Below are 19447 nucleotides of genomic sequence, written 5' to 3' on the forward strand. Positions count from 1 at the left end.
CCAGAAACATCTGGAGCGCAGAATTTAACCTCATGGTGGGTCAACTTTGGCCCCTGGTCCCCAGTTTGGGCAGCCCTGCAAAAGAAACATGCGGACACATTGGGGCAATATTATTTGCGGTGAAGACAGACAGAGGGAGACATGGATGTGTGGACTTCCTTCTTCTGCTGTTTGTTTAAATGACCAACAGTTCCTGTTTCCTTCTTGGCTTTCTGCCTCATTCTGAAAGGAAGAAGGAAACGGCTTCAGAACTCAGGTCTAGAAAAACAGGTCTCATTTAAAAGGAATTTGAGCTTCTTCAAAACAACACCCCTCCAAGAAGTGTTTACAAGTCCTGTAATCAGAGGAAGCATCAGCAGCTATCAGTATGGCTCCTCCTCCCTGCTGCCCTTCTCTCCGGTCATCTTTATTTCCTAGACCACAAACGTGGTTTGCCAGTGACGGTTACAACGGCTAAGTCTAAACTATATCTGAACGCATACACGTGCGCACACCACGCACACGCAGAGTTTCTGGTGTGGGCGTGACCCAAGTAGTACCGGCACGAGCGGGGGCGGGGCTACTCCGTAATTTAGACAAACGTAGTTGTGACGCCACACTAAGATAACTGCTCTGTATCAAGGAACCAGAAGAAACAAGCTTCAGACCGGAACAGTGTAAAAATCCTCTTCACAATAAAATGAAAACACGATTTCTATTGTCAAAAGAGAGACTGACATCAAAATGGCAAAATAAGTAAATAGGCAAATAAGTGCTTGCTACGAAGATCTTCATAGATTCAAAATTTACAGTTGTCATGATGTCTTTTACTGTAAATTTGTAGATTTTTCTTTTTTTTCTCGTTGTAGTTTTTTTTATTTTAACTTTTGAAATTCCTCTATATGTCGAAATCATTTTTTTCCTTATTTTATTTATTAGAACCGAAAACCAAAATATAGAAAAATAAAACAAGAAATAACGTTCAAAAGATCAAGAAAAATAAGTCATGAATTCTCGGGTTTACAATAAATCAAAAATATCCAAGAAGTTGCGTCATCCTATGTTTGCCTTCAATAGTTTTATTTTGAATTTACAAACCGGACGTATCAAAGCTATCATTGACAAACTTGACAGGTGTCTGCAGCCAGCCGGTCGTGGTAGCTGAAGGAATCTGGCTGACACATCGGACCTGCCAACCAGTCGCTCAGTGAGGGGAAATATTATTGGACACACCAGCTGAGATCACAAATATAAAGCCTTCGTTTCAGCGTGAACGGAGACTTTTAGTGGCAGTGAAAACTTTTAATTATCATGATGGCAGTCCTGGGGAGCGCTGGTCGCTTGATCCAATGTAAGTGTGACTGTGCAGCTAAGTTAGCCTACTGTAAGCTGTGCACTGAAACCTTCAAGTTTCATGGTATATTTCAGACTTAAATGTCACAGAGCAAACGGTGCTATTTTGTTTCTTTTATGCAGTTTAAAGTGACTTGGAGTGATGCAGCGGCGTTATTTAGTGTAACGCAGTGTAAAAGTCAACACGCCGCTGACATTGGTATCATTTTGTAAACGGTTGTTAAGTTAGCGAGGAGGCGGAAGTCCAACTTCCTATCAAGACTTTCATAATATATACCTCGCTGGAAATTTAACTCGTAATCCCTCTTGTTATTGACTTTTGTAGTATCAGAATCTCTTAATCTTTACTGTAACACCTGCGGCATTGTGTTCTCTATCTATTATTGTCATTTGATAGATTCGAAATCCTAATATTTGCTGAAAGGTGACAGTTGGTTTACTTTTATTTTACATACCACTGGCGGTGTTTCTATAACTAGCTTCTCGCTAACTCCCGTGGTTTTGACGCAGCCCGACAGTACTGTAGGTTGCTGTTTTAATGTTAACGTTATATAATTGACTTATCCCCTACTTGTGCTGCATTTAGTAACAGCCAAAGGATCCGTAAATAAAGCACGTCCCGATTAACGTTCTATGTTTCCACAGCGAGTAAGCGACAAATAGCGTTAAACATTCAAACGTAGTTACACAATTACAGCGTTGTGAACTTGCATAATCGGAGTAGGCCTCCTGGTGGCGCTTCGGGGTACTGCATCCCGGGTTATGAAAGGGAAGCTAACTGTCAACTGTGCTTCATTTATTAGATTTACATAAATAATATTTTGGTTTATGTGGGTCCTCAGCAGCTTGTAGCATGTGTGCTTGTCATTTCACACACTGTTTATGATCGCAGTGGTGTGCTAATAATTCAAGTGTGCTCAGGGTCAGTTGCTGACCTTAGAAGAGGTCATTAGAAATCAGAATCACAATCAGAAAAGACTTTATTGCCATTGTAAGTGAAGAGGTTTCACGTTACTAGGAATTTGTCTTGGTGATTGGTGCGTACATAGAACGTAACAAGTAACATATAATACAAGAATAAAATAAAATAAAAATAAAATAGGATAAGTTAACACAAAATAAAATAAGATAAGTAAAATAAATATGTTTCTGGAGGTAGTCCAAAAGTGAGGTAGTGCAGGGTGGAGTATAGTGCAAATGGGTGAGGTAAACAGTGCCTCACCCATTATGGAGGCAGGAACACACAATTTCACTTTACTTCTTCAGAAACACATATTTATTGGCCAAATAATGTTGGAACTGAAAGAAGCTGGGTGGGAGCCCAACATTTCCAAAGATACAAAATGTGTCAGGTTGAATTTTTTTAATAAAGTGATTCATATGTTATAATATGATAGGATAATTTCTTTATATTGAGTTCATGCTAGAAGAAAACTGACAAAAGTAAAGCAGAATGCATCCTGTGGGGCAGTGAATTTCATGATCTATCCAATAGTTGTTGAGATATTTGGTTTGCGTATTTCATTCTGCGTAGACGTCACAAAGCCTCGGTGAATACTACAATGTGATGATACACGGTGTGCAGTGCATGTGATTGTGACTGAGCATTTAATTTCCCTAAAACCAAGTAAAATTTCATGAAAAAGGTAAGAGTTCCAGAGGTTCAACAAAGTCAGATGTGCTTTAAGCAAAAAATGTGGTAGTATAAACAAAGGATGTAGTTCATAAACATGATTAGTTGTAATAATTACTCATTATTGCTAGGCAATAGTAAAAACAAAACCTGTTTGGTTATAAGCTGAAAGTTATGGAGACAAGAGATGTATGAATTTAATGCGAGTGAACACAGTGTAATATTTCTTACCTAAGTGAAAAACTGTTACTTTTCTTCTGCTTTAGTTGCCAGGAGCAGTGTCAGTCTGAGTGTGAGGAGACGATCGACTGCTGCTGCTTTAGCCCAGACTGCAAGTCCGGAAGCACAGGAGAACAGGTGACACACACACACACACACAGAGTAGCATTACTCTCATGACAAACCCAAAGTCTAATTAATGCGTTGAATACATTTCCTTCCTCATGCGCATACACGCAAAACCGATTTTCTTAAAGTTTCGAAACCAGCGTTGTTTTACGTCCATGTTTCCCTTTGTGGATGCGTTGCTTTGTTTCCTGGCACGTTACTGCCTCCTGGAGATCATCCCAGCTCAGACCATTGGTAGGAATGTGACGGCACGGTCATGGCAAAGAGGGGCCCACTCCCCATAGCACTAGAAGAGGTCAAAAACTCCACTGCTTGTGCTATATATGTAGCTCATCCAGTGTTATTGAATGCTGCTCTTTTCTTGTCTCAGACTTCTTTCCAACATACTCTGGCAACAAGCACATCCACATCTGGGTACGAGTGTGTTTTAAAAGTACGGTGGTGTCCGGGACAGCTCCCACTGAGGAGAAGGCACGTCTATGAACTGCTCGGACTTGCAGACACGTTGCGGTGGTCATGAGCGTAGATTTTTTTCTTCTCAGATCTAAGAAATTTGACTGTGTCAGGCAAAATGAGCTGTCATTTGATGAGCAAGAGATGAAAGTAGTGGATATGTAACCACGGAGGAAGTAAATAGGAGCCAGCAGTTAGATAATTGAATCTTGCTATTGAATTTGCCATTCCAGAACAATCTGAATATGATGGTGGTGATAGGGAGGTGGTTGGTCTGTAAGGCCGAATCTAAGAATTGGTGAATGAAAGGAACTCTAATAGCATTGGAATGTGGAAAACACAGAGAGGATTTTAAATGTGAAGAAGAGGGAGAAATCAACCAATAAAGACACAAAAAAATAAAGCAGAGCTCATCAATATTATCATAAAGCATTATGAGAATGGTTTTATTTGTCTTTCTGCGATCTGTCTTGAATCAGAATACACACTGCCGACTTTTGAACTTCTTCTCAGAATGTTTTTGAATGTCCAGTCAGATGACTCTCTGCTGTAGAAAACAGGTTTTCTGGTTTCCTGTCCTGGAAATCATTTTGTTAAGCCTTTCATGTACATCTTTTACCATTCCATTACTGTCTAGCGCTTATTCTTCGACGCATAAATGATCATTATGTTTATAAATTGTAAAAATGATAACAAATGTCCGTTAACAGTTTGAAGACCCGAGTTCTCAAACTGTATCAACTTTCAAAAAAGTCAGTGGTTCGGTGAACAGCGTTATGAGGCAGAAAGAAGCAGCAAATCCTCAGTGATCTTGTTTCTTGATGATTATCGGTCAGTTGTCAAAATTGTTAAGCTTTCAAGGAATGAACTAAGAAACCTTTCAGGTCTAAACATTGTGGACATGGTGTTTAATCGTGTGAAGAAACTGGGAGTGGAGCTCGCACAGCAGAACAGTCGGCGGACAGACGCCAGTTTGTCCTCCGTAAACCGTTTGGTTTTCATTAGAAATCAAACGGTGGATCTTTGCCAGCCGCCTGTGGGAGATTTCTGCCTTCTGTTCGTGTCCTTTCACACACCATCCTTCTCATTTCTGGCCTTGTGGCTTTTTTTTGTGGCTCTTATCTGTCCAAACAATAATTATGAATGAGAGAGCAGATTCTTCAGAGGCCATTCAAGACTCAGAGAGTGTATGAAGAAGCAGAAGCCAGCGCTGAGCGTCTGTGAATCTCACAGCCGTTATGAGCACAGCCGTGTGCCCATCAGAAGTTACCGACGAGCTGATATTCGCTGGTGGCGACACAGTTGGTTTGAAAACCTGGCAAGCAAACATCAGCTGCTGTTTTTAGACTTTATGCTAAGTTATGTTATTTCATCAATCTGTCACCTCACTGTGTGAAGGAAGAAAAGAATGTTTTAAACCAAATCAGGCCCACAGCTGACTGTGTTTGTCATTGCTCTGTATGCTTTTCTTTCCAAAAAAAAAAAAAAAGTTAAATATATTCAAGAAAAAAAAAGCGAGAGGGTTCCAGGTTCGAATCCCGGTCTGGGCCCTTCTATGTGGAGTTTGCATGTTCTCCCTGTGGGTTTTCTCGGGGTTCTCTGGCTTCCTCCCACAATACCTAACACATGCACATAACTGGCTACTCTAAATTGTCCCTAGGTGTGAGTGTGAGAGAGTGTGGTTGTCTGTCTTTGTGTGTTGGCCCTGCGATTGACTGGCGACCAGTCCAGGGTGAACCCCTGCCTCTCGCCCGTAGTCAGCTGGGATAGGCTCCAGCTCCCCCGCGACCCTGACGGATAAGCGGTATAGAAAATGGATGGATGGATTTTCAAGAAAAAGGTAGCATTTAGCTGACAGAGCTGAAGCAAATTAATACGAGCTGCCACACGAGGCTAACGTTTGGTGCTTGAGTTAGCGCCAGCATCACAGCCTGATAGAAGAAGCAAGCATTAGTCAGGCAGGTCTGTGTGCGGGTCCGCAGTACTACACGCAAAAACCAACCAAAACTGCATATAGACCCTTCTCACGTTCATATTTGTTTTAGCTGATGTTAATTTTACAGGCTGACAGGACGAGATAAGTTTAGCTGCTTCCAGTAGGACCGTGTTTAGATGTTTTAAGCAAAACTTAAAACGATCAATAATCACCAGTCGGTAATCTGAAATTAATCTGTGCACGTTAGCAGACATGATCAGATGTATCAAAATCAATGTACTGTGAGATTTCATTGTAGAGAGACCTATTAATTAACCGCTGTTAATAATCAATAGCCTCAGCACATTTTTGTGGGGAGTCAAGGGAGTTTTGGATATGAATTATTGATTATGAATCTTTTGTGCCTGCAGGAAACCTAAGACAGGCATCTTGATGCTGAACATGGGAGGACCCGAGAAACTAGAAGACGTCCACGACTTCCTTCTGCGGCTCTTCATGGATACAGACCTGATGAAGCTCCCTGTGCAGCAGTACGGGCTGTGGACACACACACACACACACACACAGAGTCACACTCATGTATATATTGTCATTTTCTGAGTAAAAGCAGAGAACAAATGGGGAAGTGCTTTGGCTCAAGTGCTCTGCTGCATCACTACGTGTTTCATAACAACTGACGGATAACCAACAGTGTTTCTTGTTGCGTTTGAGAACAAAAACAGCCTTATAACAAGAACAGTGAGGATCCTCGTAAAGCAGTTGTTCTCAACACTTTTCGGCTTGTGACTCCTTCAAATTAATCAAAATCTTGCTCTGACTTCTTCTTTTTTTTTTTTTCTTTTCCATCTCAAATTCAGTTTGGCAAATGATGCGACTCATCATTCACTTTTTAAAAATGACACCACTCTAAGAGAAAGTGCCCTGACATGTCAGCTGTGTGTTAATATTGCCCTGTAATATCAACTAGAAATGCTGTAGGCGTAACTCTACAATGTGTCCTCGGCTCTGCAGCAAGCTCGGCCCGTTCATCGCCAAGCGCCGCACGCCGAAGATCCAGGAGCAGTACAGTAAGATCGGAGGGGGCTCGCCCATCAAACACTGGACCTCCATGCAGGGAGAAGGCATGGTGAAGCTGCTGGACGAGATGAGCCCCGACACGGGTGAGACACGTCTGGAGGTCCCTCGCTCCTCCTCACATCACTCACTTTTAGGCGCAAGGTTTGGGAGTCTTGTAGGCTTTACGTCCCGGTTTAGGCTTGTACTCCTCTTTATAGACATCGGGGCAAGACATGTCAGCATGTTAAAGGGACAGTTCACTATTTTTCCTCTTAACCTGTAGTGCTGTTTATCCTCCCAGATCCTTTTGGGTGAGTTTGGCAGTAGTAGCAGCTGCAGAGATCACTGCTTTCATCCTGATATAACGGAACTACATGTCACTTTGTTTGTTGTGTTTGAATCACCAAAAGATACATTTGAAAAACTTAACAGCAATGTCTCTTTCCGGAAATCGTGACCCGGTTACTCAACACAGTAGCTGTAACTGTGTAACCCACAGCCCTCGTCGTGAGCAGTTTCGTTTGAGAACTATTTTCTTTGTAGTGACCTGCACCGTATCACCACGCAGAAGGCTCGAGCTCATGACAGGGTGGGATGTAAACATTAATGGTGTCCTCCACAGCTTACCTAGCTCAGTCAGCTTAGTTAGTCAGTCTCTTGTTCCTGAGTAGATGCACGTCTCCTTCTGTGTGGTGACATTGCAAAGAAAATAGTTCCTGCGTGAAACTGCTCATAACAAGGTCTGTGGATGATTTTGAGTAAGTCATGATTTGAGACAATGCTGCTGAGTTTTTCAAATGTATCTTTTGGTGCTTTAAGCACAATAAACAAAGCGCCATCTCGTTCCATTGTATTAGGGTGAAGGCAGACATCTCTGGAGCAAATATCTCTGCACCAAAACAGTCTTGATGGATAAACAGCACTACAGGTAAGAGGAAAAATATGTATTTTTGATTTTGGGGAGAACTGTCCTTTTAACAGTGCTTCCTGAAGTGCTGCTGTGTTTCCCTCCTGGTGCACTTACTTGTTAGCAGCAAAGTGTGTGTGTGTGAAGGGTAGATAGTGACATGAAGGAGTGTCTGTACACACTCCTACACACACCTCACTGATAACAAGCTGCGGTCTGAGCTCCTCATACTGAGTTTTCTACAAACCTGGTTCAGAGTGCCAGTAACATCTTTGACAATAATCTCCATAATAACTTCACGCTTTTGTTCCTGACTGTTAATTTAATCTTTCATATATTTCAATCAATACGTAAATGCCAGACATGTTTTTCAAAGCCAGCTGCATTCAGTCATATTGTTGGTGACCAGTGAGTTTGTTTCACGTGGTTGTCAGTTAGTGACACACTCCTTCTCTTCAGCTCCTCACAAGTTCTACATCGGTTTCCGGTACGTTCACCCGCTGACGGAGGACGCCATCGGGGAGATGGAGAAAGACGGAGTGGAGAGAGCGGTGGCCTTCACACAGTATCCTCAGTACAGCTGCTCCACCACAGGTGACACTCTCAGACACGGGAAATAAAATAAATGAATACCTAAGATAATTAAAATATCCTCAATACAGCTGCTCTGCATCAGCCAATGTGCTCATTTTGTGAACGCTGCATTGAATTCATTGGAAAAAAAAGTTGAAAGGGAAAGACAAAAAAGAAAGAAAGACATTTGTGGCCGTTATTGTCGCCACACCCTAACTGCTATCTACCCGTAACGCTCTGTTGTCGCTAAATATCAGTTACTGAGACTGCAGGTCTCTTCGACCTCTCCACTCACAGCTGGAGTCCATGGAACCTGCAAGTTCTCAAAAACAAGAAATAAGCAAAGGTTGCAATATGAATGTCGTGCTCATTAACAACTGTTCAGCCATTTCCCCTGGCTTTTTCTTTTTTTTTTTTTTTTTTTTTAAGGTTGGATGAAGAAAGGGAGTGTCATTCTTCCTACATAGCCAGCCTAATCACTTATCCACAGAAAAATGAGCACGACAGAGTTGTTGAATTAGTGCTCTTTTCAATTCAGTTTATTTATATAGCGCCAATTCACAACAGAAGTTATCTCATGACACTTTCCAATTAGAGCAGGTCTAGACCAAACCCTTTAATTAAACTGTAATACCGAGAGCCCAACATTCCCCCTTGAGCAAGCACTTGGTGACAGTAGCGAGGAACAATTGCCCTTTAGAAGGCAGAAACCTCGGAGCAGACCCCGGCTCAATGTGGGTGGCCATCTGCCTTGACCGGTAGGGTCATAATCTATTAAAATAGATTATGATTAAACAGTAGTGATCGCAGTAGGTTTCAAGCAGGACCGCAGCAGGAAGTCCGACCACGATCCATGGAAGCCGAGATGAGAAAGCACAAGGACTCCAGGGGAAGAAGTTCCTGTGTACATCAACCATGATCAAACAGGAAACCGCAGAACTTGCACACATTTTTGCATTAATTTCACAACCATTCAGAGAAATATTTCAACCTGGTGTCCGACCCAGAGTGCTGTGGCAAGCTTGAGAAACTTTGTTCAGAATCTTTTATGTTATACAGCAGCTACAGATTTCTTTTTTTCAGCCAGTTGGTTAGAAGAGCTGACATAAGAAGTTGTTGTTTAGTCTGGATCTTTCAAACCTTGCAGTGACAGGGATGTGACACCAATGCAACAGTGGGACAAAGTGGGCCTCTGTGGAGGGTAGACAGATGGAAACAGCCACACGATTATAATTATACGGCCTTAGCAAATGGCAGAGCACTGTTGACCAGTTGCTCTGCGCTGTATTTTAGATGGAATTGAAATGAAAGCATCAGATCTTTTCTCCTTCGTCAGCGTTTGACAAAAGGGAACCTCACACCTTTTTAATGACATCAAATAGAGCACACTTGTGCTTTTTCATGTAAGTACACTTGGGAGTTTCTCAGGGTCTAAATAAACAGGCACCTTGGAGGCTAAATCAATACAGAAAGCAAACTCAAGTTGTGGGAAAATGTGTGTGTGTGTTCTATTAGCCAGCCTGCACACACCACGGCAGTCATAGCTAAATGTGGTACTTCATGTTACTTGCAAGGCACAGTTTTACAGTGTGAGCACAATGTGGTTTTATTTAGAGTTTCTTTTAAATTCACAACACTAAACTTCAGTTAGGAAATCTCTTGAGAGTCAGGTCCAGAGGACAGAAATACATCTGATGTACTTCTCCTTTTGGTCTGTTTGATTTGTTTTTCGACCTTTGGAAAGGAAACACTAACAGAGGCAGCGCTCCTGCACCTTCTGCAGCTCATCATTGCACCTTCAGCCCTCCAGTGGAGCCGCTCAGGGGGCAACAGAAGGCTGTGGCTGCTGTGCAACGGAGCCTATTTGTAATATTAATGTATTTGTTTGTTATGTAAACAGGCAGCAGTCTGAATGCCATCTACCGTTACTACAGCAACAGAGGCGAAAGGCCAAAAATGAACTGGAGTGTCATTGACCGCTGGCCCACACACCCTCTGCTGGTGGAGGTTAGATACACACACACACACACACACACACACACACACACAGCTAACCAAAGTGCATTTCACGCTCATCCTTCTCTCAGTGAGAACAAAAAAAAAAATATAGGAGCCTAAATTGTCGAGGGCAAGAAGTTGTCATAGCAGCTAATGAGCTGAAAGTCACCCTGGTTGGTAATCATAGCACTGCTAACAAGCGGGTGTGTATTTTTAGATTTCAGCATGTTGCAGAGGTCAGCCATTTCATTCCATTTTCAGGCATTTCAGTAAAACAGGAAGTTCAGAAAGCAATGCATCAAATACATCAGTACCTGTGTGTGTGTGTGTGTGTGTGTGTGTGTGTGTGTGTGTGTAGTGTTTTGCAGAACACGTCAATAATGAGCTGCTGAAGTTTCCAGAGGAGAAGAGAGACGACGTTGTCATTCTGTTCTCAGCACACTCACTTCCAATGGCTGTAAGTCCTGTGAAGTACTAGTGCTGATACTACTGCTGTACTACTATTATGATAGCAATACTAATACTGCTGCCTGCTGCTTCTGAAGGTACTGCTGGAGGCTGCTCATTTTATTAATCCAAGTAGGCGCAGTTGCACCAGCTTCTGAAAACGATCCCTCTCCGTTCACTTGAACTAACCCCGTGTGACTACTTGACGAATGAGTTTGTGGGTTCAGTTTCCGGCTCTGATAGCCTTCAGGTCAGAGTTCACCTGTAACCGTAACCGGTGGATCGCTGGTTCGATTCCCCGTACCGGTGTCCATGGCTGAGGTACCCTTGAGCAAGGTACCTAACCCCCACTGCTCCCCGGGCGCTGCACGCGGTCGCCCACTGCCCCGGGTTTGCTATGTGTGTGCACGTCACTTGGGTGGGTTAAATGCAGAGCACGAATTTTGTTGGAGTGAGTTCCCTCCAATGACAAAATATGTCACTTTCATCACTTTCTTTCTACTGCGCCACTGCTCATACTACTGTGAATGTTACCGCTGCTACTTTCACTACTGTAGTACTGTTAATACTACTACTCAGAATGATAACACGTGGGGTTTCCATTCGCTACTTTTTAGTTGCATTTTTTTCTGATCAGCTAAAAAACAACACCTGTGAGGAGAGCTGGTTTTACGCTTGGCAGAGTTGGAAAAGTTTGTTTATGGTTAAAAGCAAAATGCATAACTTTAGTGGAAGTAAAGATGGATTAACTTGCATTTTCTTCATCTCTGAATAAAGTTTGTGTTGCATTTGGATGGAAATCGGGATCGGCTGACACGCCATTAGGACTTTAGTTTCAATAACATCATTTACCCTGCTACTGCTAATGGTACTGCTACGACAAATGTTACTACTACTGCTATTCCTTCTGTTTCTTCTACTTGCTAAACTGCTACTGATACAGCTATTAGTACTCGTACTATTAGTGTAACTGACAGTCCTACTGCTGCTGTGTGCAGGTTGTAAACAGAGGTGACCCGTATCCTCAAGAAGTGGGAGCCACAGTTCAGAGAGTCATGGAGAGACTGGGACACTGTAACCCTTACAGACTTGTGTGGCAGTCCAGGGTGAGTACATACACACACACACACACTCCAAAGATCGACTTTGAAATGTCATGTCAGTGATAGGAACAAACCTGTGTCATCATCTGGTGGTCTTCTGCTGAAACTGAACGGTAGTGACAGTAACAGTAACAGTCTGAGTTAGTGATTCATCAATTATTAGATCAAAAGAAGATTAATCACCAACCATTTTGATAGTCGGTGAATCTTTTTAATCACTTTTCAAGTAAAAATGTCAAACATTTGATCATTCCAGCTTCTCAAATGGGAGAGTTTGCTGATTTTCTTTTGTCATTTTGGATTTTGGTTGGACAGAAGAAGCAATATGAAAATATCATCTTGGCCTGGGAAATTCTGATGAGCATTTTTCATCATTTTGTTGATCGATCTTGAAAATCAGGAGATCAGTCAATAATGAAAATAACTTCTAGTGCGGGCCCAACAGTTCTGCATCATGAACATTATTTGGTCATACGTTATAATACAGTGTCCGATTTACAGTGTAATTTTATTATATGGTAGCAGCTGAACAGTGTGCTGATACTCACTAGAAAACTCCATAAGGTGATTCCAAATAATAATCCTCTGCATGTTACTACTAAAATGTGTCAAGCAATTATGACTACGTAATTACAACAGTGAATGAACTGAGTGCGGGTCAGTCAGTCAGCATCACAGAATGTTTTGTTATTTTGGTCACCACCAGATGGAGCCACTTGTCTGTAATACTGCAGCCACATTAGAGCAGGGAGCTTCAAATCTCTTCACCCTCAGATCACAGTGACAGGTCACAAAATTCACACAGCACATAAATTGTACTGGCAGTCTTTCAGCTATACGCCTTAGAGGAGGACTGGGAAGGGTTGTTGGTTTCCTGTAGAGCAGAAAGTACACCAAACGTGTGGAAATACTCTATAAGATACGTAAGAAAGAATTCCCACATGAAGAATTTTTGTGTGCATTTTAGGCATATGTTTTGTTGAAACATTAAACAATTCCAGTGAAATGCATTTATGGGGCAGTCATGTTAAATTAAGGTTTAGATTTCAAAAATACCTTTAAACAGACAGAAGGATTGTAATCTGGCGCCCCCTGTGGTCACCAGTCTTCATTACAGCCACAATATGACAGTATTAGACAGAATGAGCAAACTGATGATTTAGCTGTTCTTAGAGCCTTACCAGTGATGGAGCTGAAAATTGTTAAATTTGTCCTGAACATGGTGGTAGACTGAAGGTCATGAGGTCATACACATCTAAAGGGACCTCCTAAAGGGATTGCGTTTTTGTAGCTATTAAGATTTTCGTCTAACAAAGCGTTGGACCATTGAGATGAACTGCCTCGCCTCATTGGAATTAAACTGATGTCATGTCACGTGTTTGGTCACTCACAGGTGGGGCCCATGCCGTGGCTCGGCCCCCAGACCGACGAGGTGATCAAAGGTCTGTGTGAACGAGGGAAGAAGAACATCTTGCTGGTGCCCATCGCCTTCACTTCTGACCACATAGAAACTTTACACGAGCTTGACATCGAGTATGGACAGGTGCTCGGGGAGGAGGTAAGAGGGGAAAAAAAAAAACGTCTGTCTGTCTGGCAACGTTCAGTGTACAAAGTGTCCAATGACAGTGTCAAGGTCAGGAGAGGACATCAAGGTGGTGGTGAGCTGTGTTTATTAGATTATATGTCATCATTTTTCAAATCCTCCATCAGACTTTTAGAATTCTTTTCTTCCAGCTGGTTGCTGTTTTCAGTTCATCATTGTGTAAATCTTAAAGAAGAAGAAAAGAATATTACTAATAAGAACTGAAATTCTTTAGTTAAAACTCTTATTTAACTGGTAGCTGTGGCCACGCAGGGACAAATAAACTGCTGGAAACGTGCATGTGAAACATACGTGCAGGAAGTTAGAGCTGCCACTGACAGCAGCCTAGGAGTGATCAAAAAACCAGCAGAGCAGAGCAGATTAACAGCATTTTGTTAGAAAGAGAAAGTCGGAGAATTAAAGTATGATGTGACTCTGTTGGCGAATAAAGTGAGTTGGAAGTTTTTGGAAACGAGGGAGGACTGCATTAAAAACTTAGGAAGTGTGTGTGTCTGTGTGTGTCAGATATGTCAGCCGCAGCTGTCTGTCCTAGGTCCTGTATCTGTAAAGGCACCAGTGAGGTGACCACCAATCAATGTGACTGGTGCCACAAAGACACACACACACACAGTTTGTACCTCTACACTTGTGAGAACCCTGACATAATTCATTCCCAAATCCTAACCTGAACCCAAACATGTCCTTGCTTTCCAAATATGTTCTCACCCTCATACCCGTCCTCACATAGATGGAAGTACCACACACTCACACACACACTCTGTCTGGACCATTCCAGTGTGTCCGCAGTCACAGGAGTTTCACTCTAAAAACCTGTTGAAGATAATTGCAATCTCATAAACCCGAATAAAACGATTTTATTTCTTGAAGTCCTCGAATGACAAAATGAAAACGCTTTCCCTCATCATTGTCTCGAAGGTTGAACTAAATTATGTTCTTTCAGTGTGGATATAAAGTGACTCTGGGTTGCTTCTTTACTCCTAACCTGCTTGATTTGGTTCATATCGTCTGTGGTGCGTTTGCATGTTGGGATCGGTCGAAAAACGTGCGTTTCTTCTTGTTTGTCTTCAGTGTGGCGTGGAGAACATCAGGAGAGCTGAGTCTCTGAATGGAAACCCTCTCTTTATGAAGGTATGCACTGAGTTGGACTGATATATACAGTGAGAAACAAATTTTAACTTCTATTTGAAACAAGTGCTGATAAAGAGGGTGAAAGATGAAGACAAGGTGAGGATATAAAAGACACAGCAATACATAAAGGCCTGAAGGAAGGAATTACTGAAAATAAAAGGAGGAAAGACTGTAAGAAAGCAGGCATGGCTCTAATAACAGAAAGGGAGAAAGCAGCAGAAGGTTCTGTGAAGCAAGTGGTCAATAAATAGACTCCTTCCCTCCTTCCATCCTTCTTTCCTTACTCCCTTCTCTCCCCCATCTCCTGTCTTCCTTCCATCCCACCTCCCTCCTTCCCTTCATCCTCAACCCTGCAACCTTTCTCACAACAGGCAACTCCTGCAGCTGTAACAGCTGCGTGTGAGTGTGAGTGTGCAGGGTTTATTAAAGGAAGGGGGCAGATCAATGGGAACCTTTAGAGCTGACTACAGTAGAACTGAACCGCCCGACTGGCTGGCTGGTCAAACCTGCCTCACTCAGAGACCCCTTGGCAAGTCTCTGAGTGAGTGTGTGTGTGTGTGTTGTGTGTATAAATCAATATCCAGAGGATGATTAGTTGGTAGTTACTGAAGGATGGTTTCCTTGGTGTAGTTTAGTTTCTTGGTGAGCTGAATCAGTCTGCTGCCGTCTGCAAAGGGCAGGCGTTAGAAAATACAGATCAGGTTTTTTTCTTTACGGCAGAGTCTGGCTAGTGTTAACCTTTTCATACACTCCCCCCTCTTCAAATTGTTGCATCATGATGTACAGTCAGTTTACTTATGTCACTCCTTATTTAGACATTCTTGTAATCTCTAGGTAAAAAAAAGGCATAATTAAAGGTTGGTAAAATGCCCTGTGTCTCTGTTGTAATAATAATAATGAATGTATTTGTTGTATGTTCTGTCCAGGCACTGGCAGACCTGGTCCACTCCCACCTCAAGTCCAACCAGCCCTGTTCCCGCCAGCTGACCCTCCGCTGCCCGCTGTGCACCAACCCCATCTGTGGAGAGACCAAGGCCTTCTTTGCCAGCCAGACACTCTCATAGAAGCAAACACACACACACACACACACACACACACACACTCTGGTGCCCTTCCTGCAACAGCGCTACTCATGTAGAAACTTAAGGCCTTCTTCATAAACTTCATAAACAAAAGACATAAATCCGCAGCATCTTTCAAGCAAGAGTGTCGGTTATATAGAGAATGTAACATGGAAGAACAGGCCAAATGGTTTCTGCGCACGCATTTTGACAAACTGCGTCTGCGTGTTGGACGAGAAGAGATTAGCTGCATTTTTATGGGAAAAATAAACTTAGAGATAAAAAAGTGGGTCACACTCTCTTTTGCAGTTTGTACATTATTTAATAATCAGTGAAATAAGTTACATTCAGTTTTGGATGCACAGATAACATTGGTCTTTTCATGGAATTTGTAGAGAAAAGGGAAAAAAAAACAAATGTATCTTTTAAATAGCTAAGTCAACTCCAAAGCTTGAGTGGTTGAGAAAAATTAAAATTAATTAAAAAAAAACAAAATGCTGATGACATTTAAAATGAACCTGCTGGGACTGATGCCTGCCCTTAACCTGAGATCACCTGGATATTCTTGAATCAGTAAATATGTCTGAAGCAGCACGTCACACAGGTTAACACAGGATTGTCTGTGTTAGGATTCGCGGATGCCATTTGGTCAAAGTCTGTGCAGATAAAAGAACTGACACTCTGCAGAAACAACTGCTCACATCACGCCAGAGCTACAGGGAAAAAGCCTTGCACTATTTTATTGTTATTTTATTTTATTTATTTATTTTTTTTTTGTGTGGGGGGCTTTTTTTTTTTTTTTTTTTTAAGTACACCTTGCTTGCTTACATTCCTTTCACTTAGCCCTTGCACACCTTCTTTCTCTTCTCGCTGGTGCTAAACAAATAGCAGTCGGCTGTGATGACAACACCACACACACTGGATCTTTGGGATTGGTTGGTTGTTTCTCTCCCCCCTTCTCACCTTCTCACCTGTCACTTCACACCACTGGCCCACCGGCCGGTAACTTCGCCCATCCTGCTGCAACCCTTGTAGTGAGAGTAGAAGGGACTGGTGCTCCTCAAAATGCTTCTGCCTCAGAGGTGAAAAGCAGTGAGCTTAAGAAAGAAAAAAAAGAGCTGTTTAGAGCTATTTGGAGTCAAGTGGTTTAGCTTTTGCTGTATCATGACGGCAACATTAAAGAAAAAAAATAATAATAGAAAATTGTTAATCCTGCTTCTGTGCATGTTGGTGCTGCATAGAAATAACAAAGACCTTTAAAGACATTGGTGTAAACTCTTCATGTAACCAGAGTGCAGGCTTAATCCATTTTAAATAAATAAATGTGGTCCGAACTTCTCAGGGTGTCAGGAAATAATTTAGGGTGTCATGAGATGGTTTACAAGCTAGTAGAACTATGTAGTTACCTTTTTTTTTTTTTTTTTGGTTTTCTCCTGCTGTAATTTTAACCTCTCAACCTCCACTTCTAACAAATTAAAAACAGAAAAGGGAAAATTTAACTCGTAACCTTTTTACTTGTGCAGCCTGTGAGGTGATTGTTCCAAATACTTGTATAAGGAGTACAGGGTCCCCATTAGGTTACTACACTTGAGAAACGTACCACTGTATTGCAGCTTCAGGAGAAAGACCTTGTATATGAATTATATAAGTCCCTATATACAACAATTACATGGGAATTTGCCGTCACCACATCTGAATATAATACAAAGGAAAAATAAGAGCAAGCCAGGCTACTAACTTGTTAGTTTCTCTACTTTGCGAGTGGAGTACAAGCTAAACAGTATCATGGGTCCTCCCAAATGCTGAATGCTATTGGGTCACTATGGGGCTAACTGCCCCATAGTGATGTCTATAGTTTCTATCTGAAGCCTCTCTTATTATTAAAAATAATAAAAAAAAAAAAAACATTTTGAGCCTCTGAGCTAATTATGTGCAGATACTACTTACCAATACTGATTTAATACATTCATCAATATCAGAATAGCTCATAGACTGAACAGTTTTAGTTTGAGGCAATAAGATGCAAACATTTTACATTTAATTCATATAAAATCACATCATTTGAAAGTGTGAGAAGCGCAGAAGATAAAGCGTCTTTAGTGGGACGGCATGAAAAGCATTGAAGAGCATTTAACTACAGTGATGTTAGAATTGTCCTTCAATGGAAAGACGCAGTTTGTGTTCATTATACTGTGTGGAGAAGTAGCACAGATGTGTCAGAATTACATATATTGAGTGTAGGATTAGAGTTTCACTTTAATGTCATTTAACTTTGATTTCTGTCTGTCTAAGCTTCATTGCATTTTTTTTTTTTGTTCTGTTTTTTGTCTTCCCATGCCTCCCCGATCACAATGCAGTAAACTAAATGTGAGAAATCTAATTGAATTAGTCAGTAGGTTGAATCAAAGAATGCTTTATCTTGTTGCACTCTTAGGTGCTGTAGCTCCAGAAAATCCCTTGAAGGTCACAGGTTTGATCCCATTTTCTGTACCGCTCGCTCGAGACGAGACGCCCTAATAATGTGTAAGCGTCCAAATAAATACACACAATATGGGTAGTAACTTGACCTTTGACCTCTAACCCTGTTCCTCCTCTACTCTTTCTATCTTGTTATGCCATGACAATGTGCCTTTTACACTGGCTAACTAGAAATACTCGACTTGTGCATTATGTTAGTTTTACATGTGCGTTACCAAAATGCTGACAGGAAAAATCCACCCTGAAATCTGAGTTTCCATGTGCCTGCTGTGATCTGGGCCATCAACAGCTCTCCACCATGCTGAGTTCTAGAACAAAAGAGCCTCACTTTGGTGTTTTATATTCAAAACTGCTGTTAATGAACTCCAAGCTAGCGATCTAATCTGCTAACAGTAAGCTAACCTCATATTGCGCAAGCTAGCAAACTAAGTAGCACTTATTTTTCTGCTGCTTAGTGTGCATGGCTTTCTTCTTTAAACTGTGACACACTACATACCACAAGCAAGAGAAATAAAGATATCAAATTCTGACAGCTACAATATCTTGTTGGTGATAGGAACTAGTTTGTCAGTTGTTGTTTGAAACCATAGAAGCACACTTCTAATATCTCCTGCTATCTGCTGTCAGTGGAGCTACTTGAAGATATTTAAGGCCTTTAAGTGTTTCACTTTGGGAAGAGCTTGTCACAAACTCAGCTCAGGCTTTTCCCACTTAGAACAGACAGTATACACATCCAGAGCCACAGCTACAAATTGGTGCTTTTGGGTGCGGTTGCCATTGCTTACCAACAGCATTATTGGACCTGCTACCAGCACCAAAAAAAAAATCCAGCTTTTTCTTCCACTATTTGAACATGGAAGTATGTTGTAATTTAATAATGAACTTTACAACACATATTCTCATTCAATACAAACAGTTTTGAAAGGGACATTGTTGTTTTTGAGCAATACTTGACCTGCAGTTAGACAAACTCAGGGAGGTCTTGTGTCTCTCTGTGCTTGACTGAAGGTATGTTAAATTGTGAAATTAGCATAGCCTAGGTCAATAACTGGATGTCATTGGTTTCAAGTGACAACTCTGTGTAAAGGAAGTTTAAAGGATTATTCCTCCTTCTTGTGTGCAGGGCTGCTGGTTGTCCCCACACGCATTCAGCATTTCAAAGTTAAGTCAAGCTAATCTCACTGCTATAGGATGCCTTCGAACTGCATCAGTAAGCCAAAGGGGAAAATTCCTCTTAACAACCAAATTATCACTGGGGAAAAAGTCCCTTCAGTAAAAAAATGGCTGATTGTTTACATCACAGCAGGAAGACATGCTAATGTGTGTGACGGGTGGGTTTTTCCTCATATACATCTGGTTTATTTTTAATTATCTGTTTTGTGTCAGTTTTC

At 41.6% G+C, this 19447-nt stretch overlaps 1 protein-coding gene across 1 annotated transcript; it reads left to right on the forward strand.

Annotated features, from left to right (window-relative positions):
- The first annotated feature begins 1097 nt into the window (after positions 1 to 1097).
- fech (ferrochelatase) lies at positions 1098 to 18563 on the forward strand. Its single transcript, XM_046375426.1, has 11 exons — positions 1098 to 1330; positions 3232 to 3322; positions 6113 to 6232; positions 6714 to 6862; positions 8125 to 8259; positions 10139 to 10245; positions 10595 to 10693; positions 11682 to 11789; positions 13180 to 13344; positions 14458 to 14517; positions 15444 to 18563. Exons 1-11 carry the CDS (start codon positions 1291 to 1293, stop codon positions 15579 to 15581), a joined length of 1212 nt encoding a protein of 403 aa, XP_046231382.1. The 5' UTR covers positions 1098 to 1290; the 3' UTR covers positions 15582 to 18563.
- Positions 18564 to 19447: the final 884 nt, after the last annotated feature.

This window comes from Scatophagus argus, chromosome 20, assembly GCF_020382885.2.
Source record: "Scatophagus argus isolate fScaArg1 chromosome 20, fScaArg1.pri, whole genome shotgun sequence".
In the NCBI taxonomy this organism is placed as follows: Eukaryota; Metazoa; Chordata; class Actinopteri; family Scatophagidae; genus Scatophagus; species Scatophagus argus.

Bases quoted from the DNA above. Each gene is read 5' to 3' on its own strand.
- fech (XM_046375426.1), top strand. From the start codon at position 1,291: ATGATGGCAGTCCTGGGGAGCGCTGGTCGCTTGATCCAAT. The intron at 10,694-11,681 runs GTAAGTCCTGTG...TGCTGTGTGCAG, and splicing joins CACACTCACTTCCAATGGCT to GTTGTAAACAGAGGTGACCC. The intron at 11,790-13,179 runs GTGAGTACATAC...GGTCACTCACAG, and splicing joins GACTTGTGTGGCAGTCCAGG to GTGGGGCCCATGCCGTGGCT.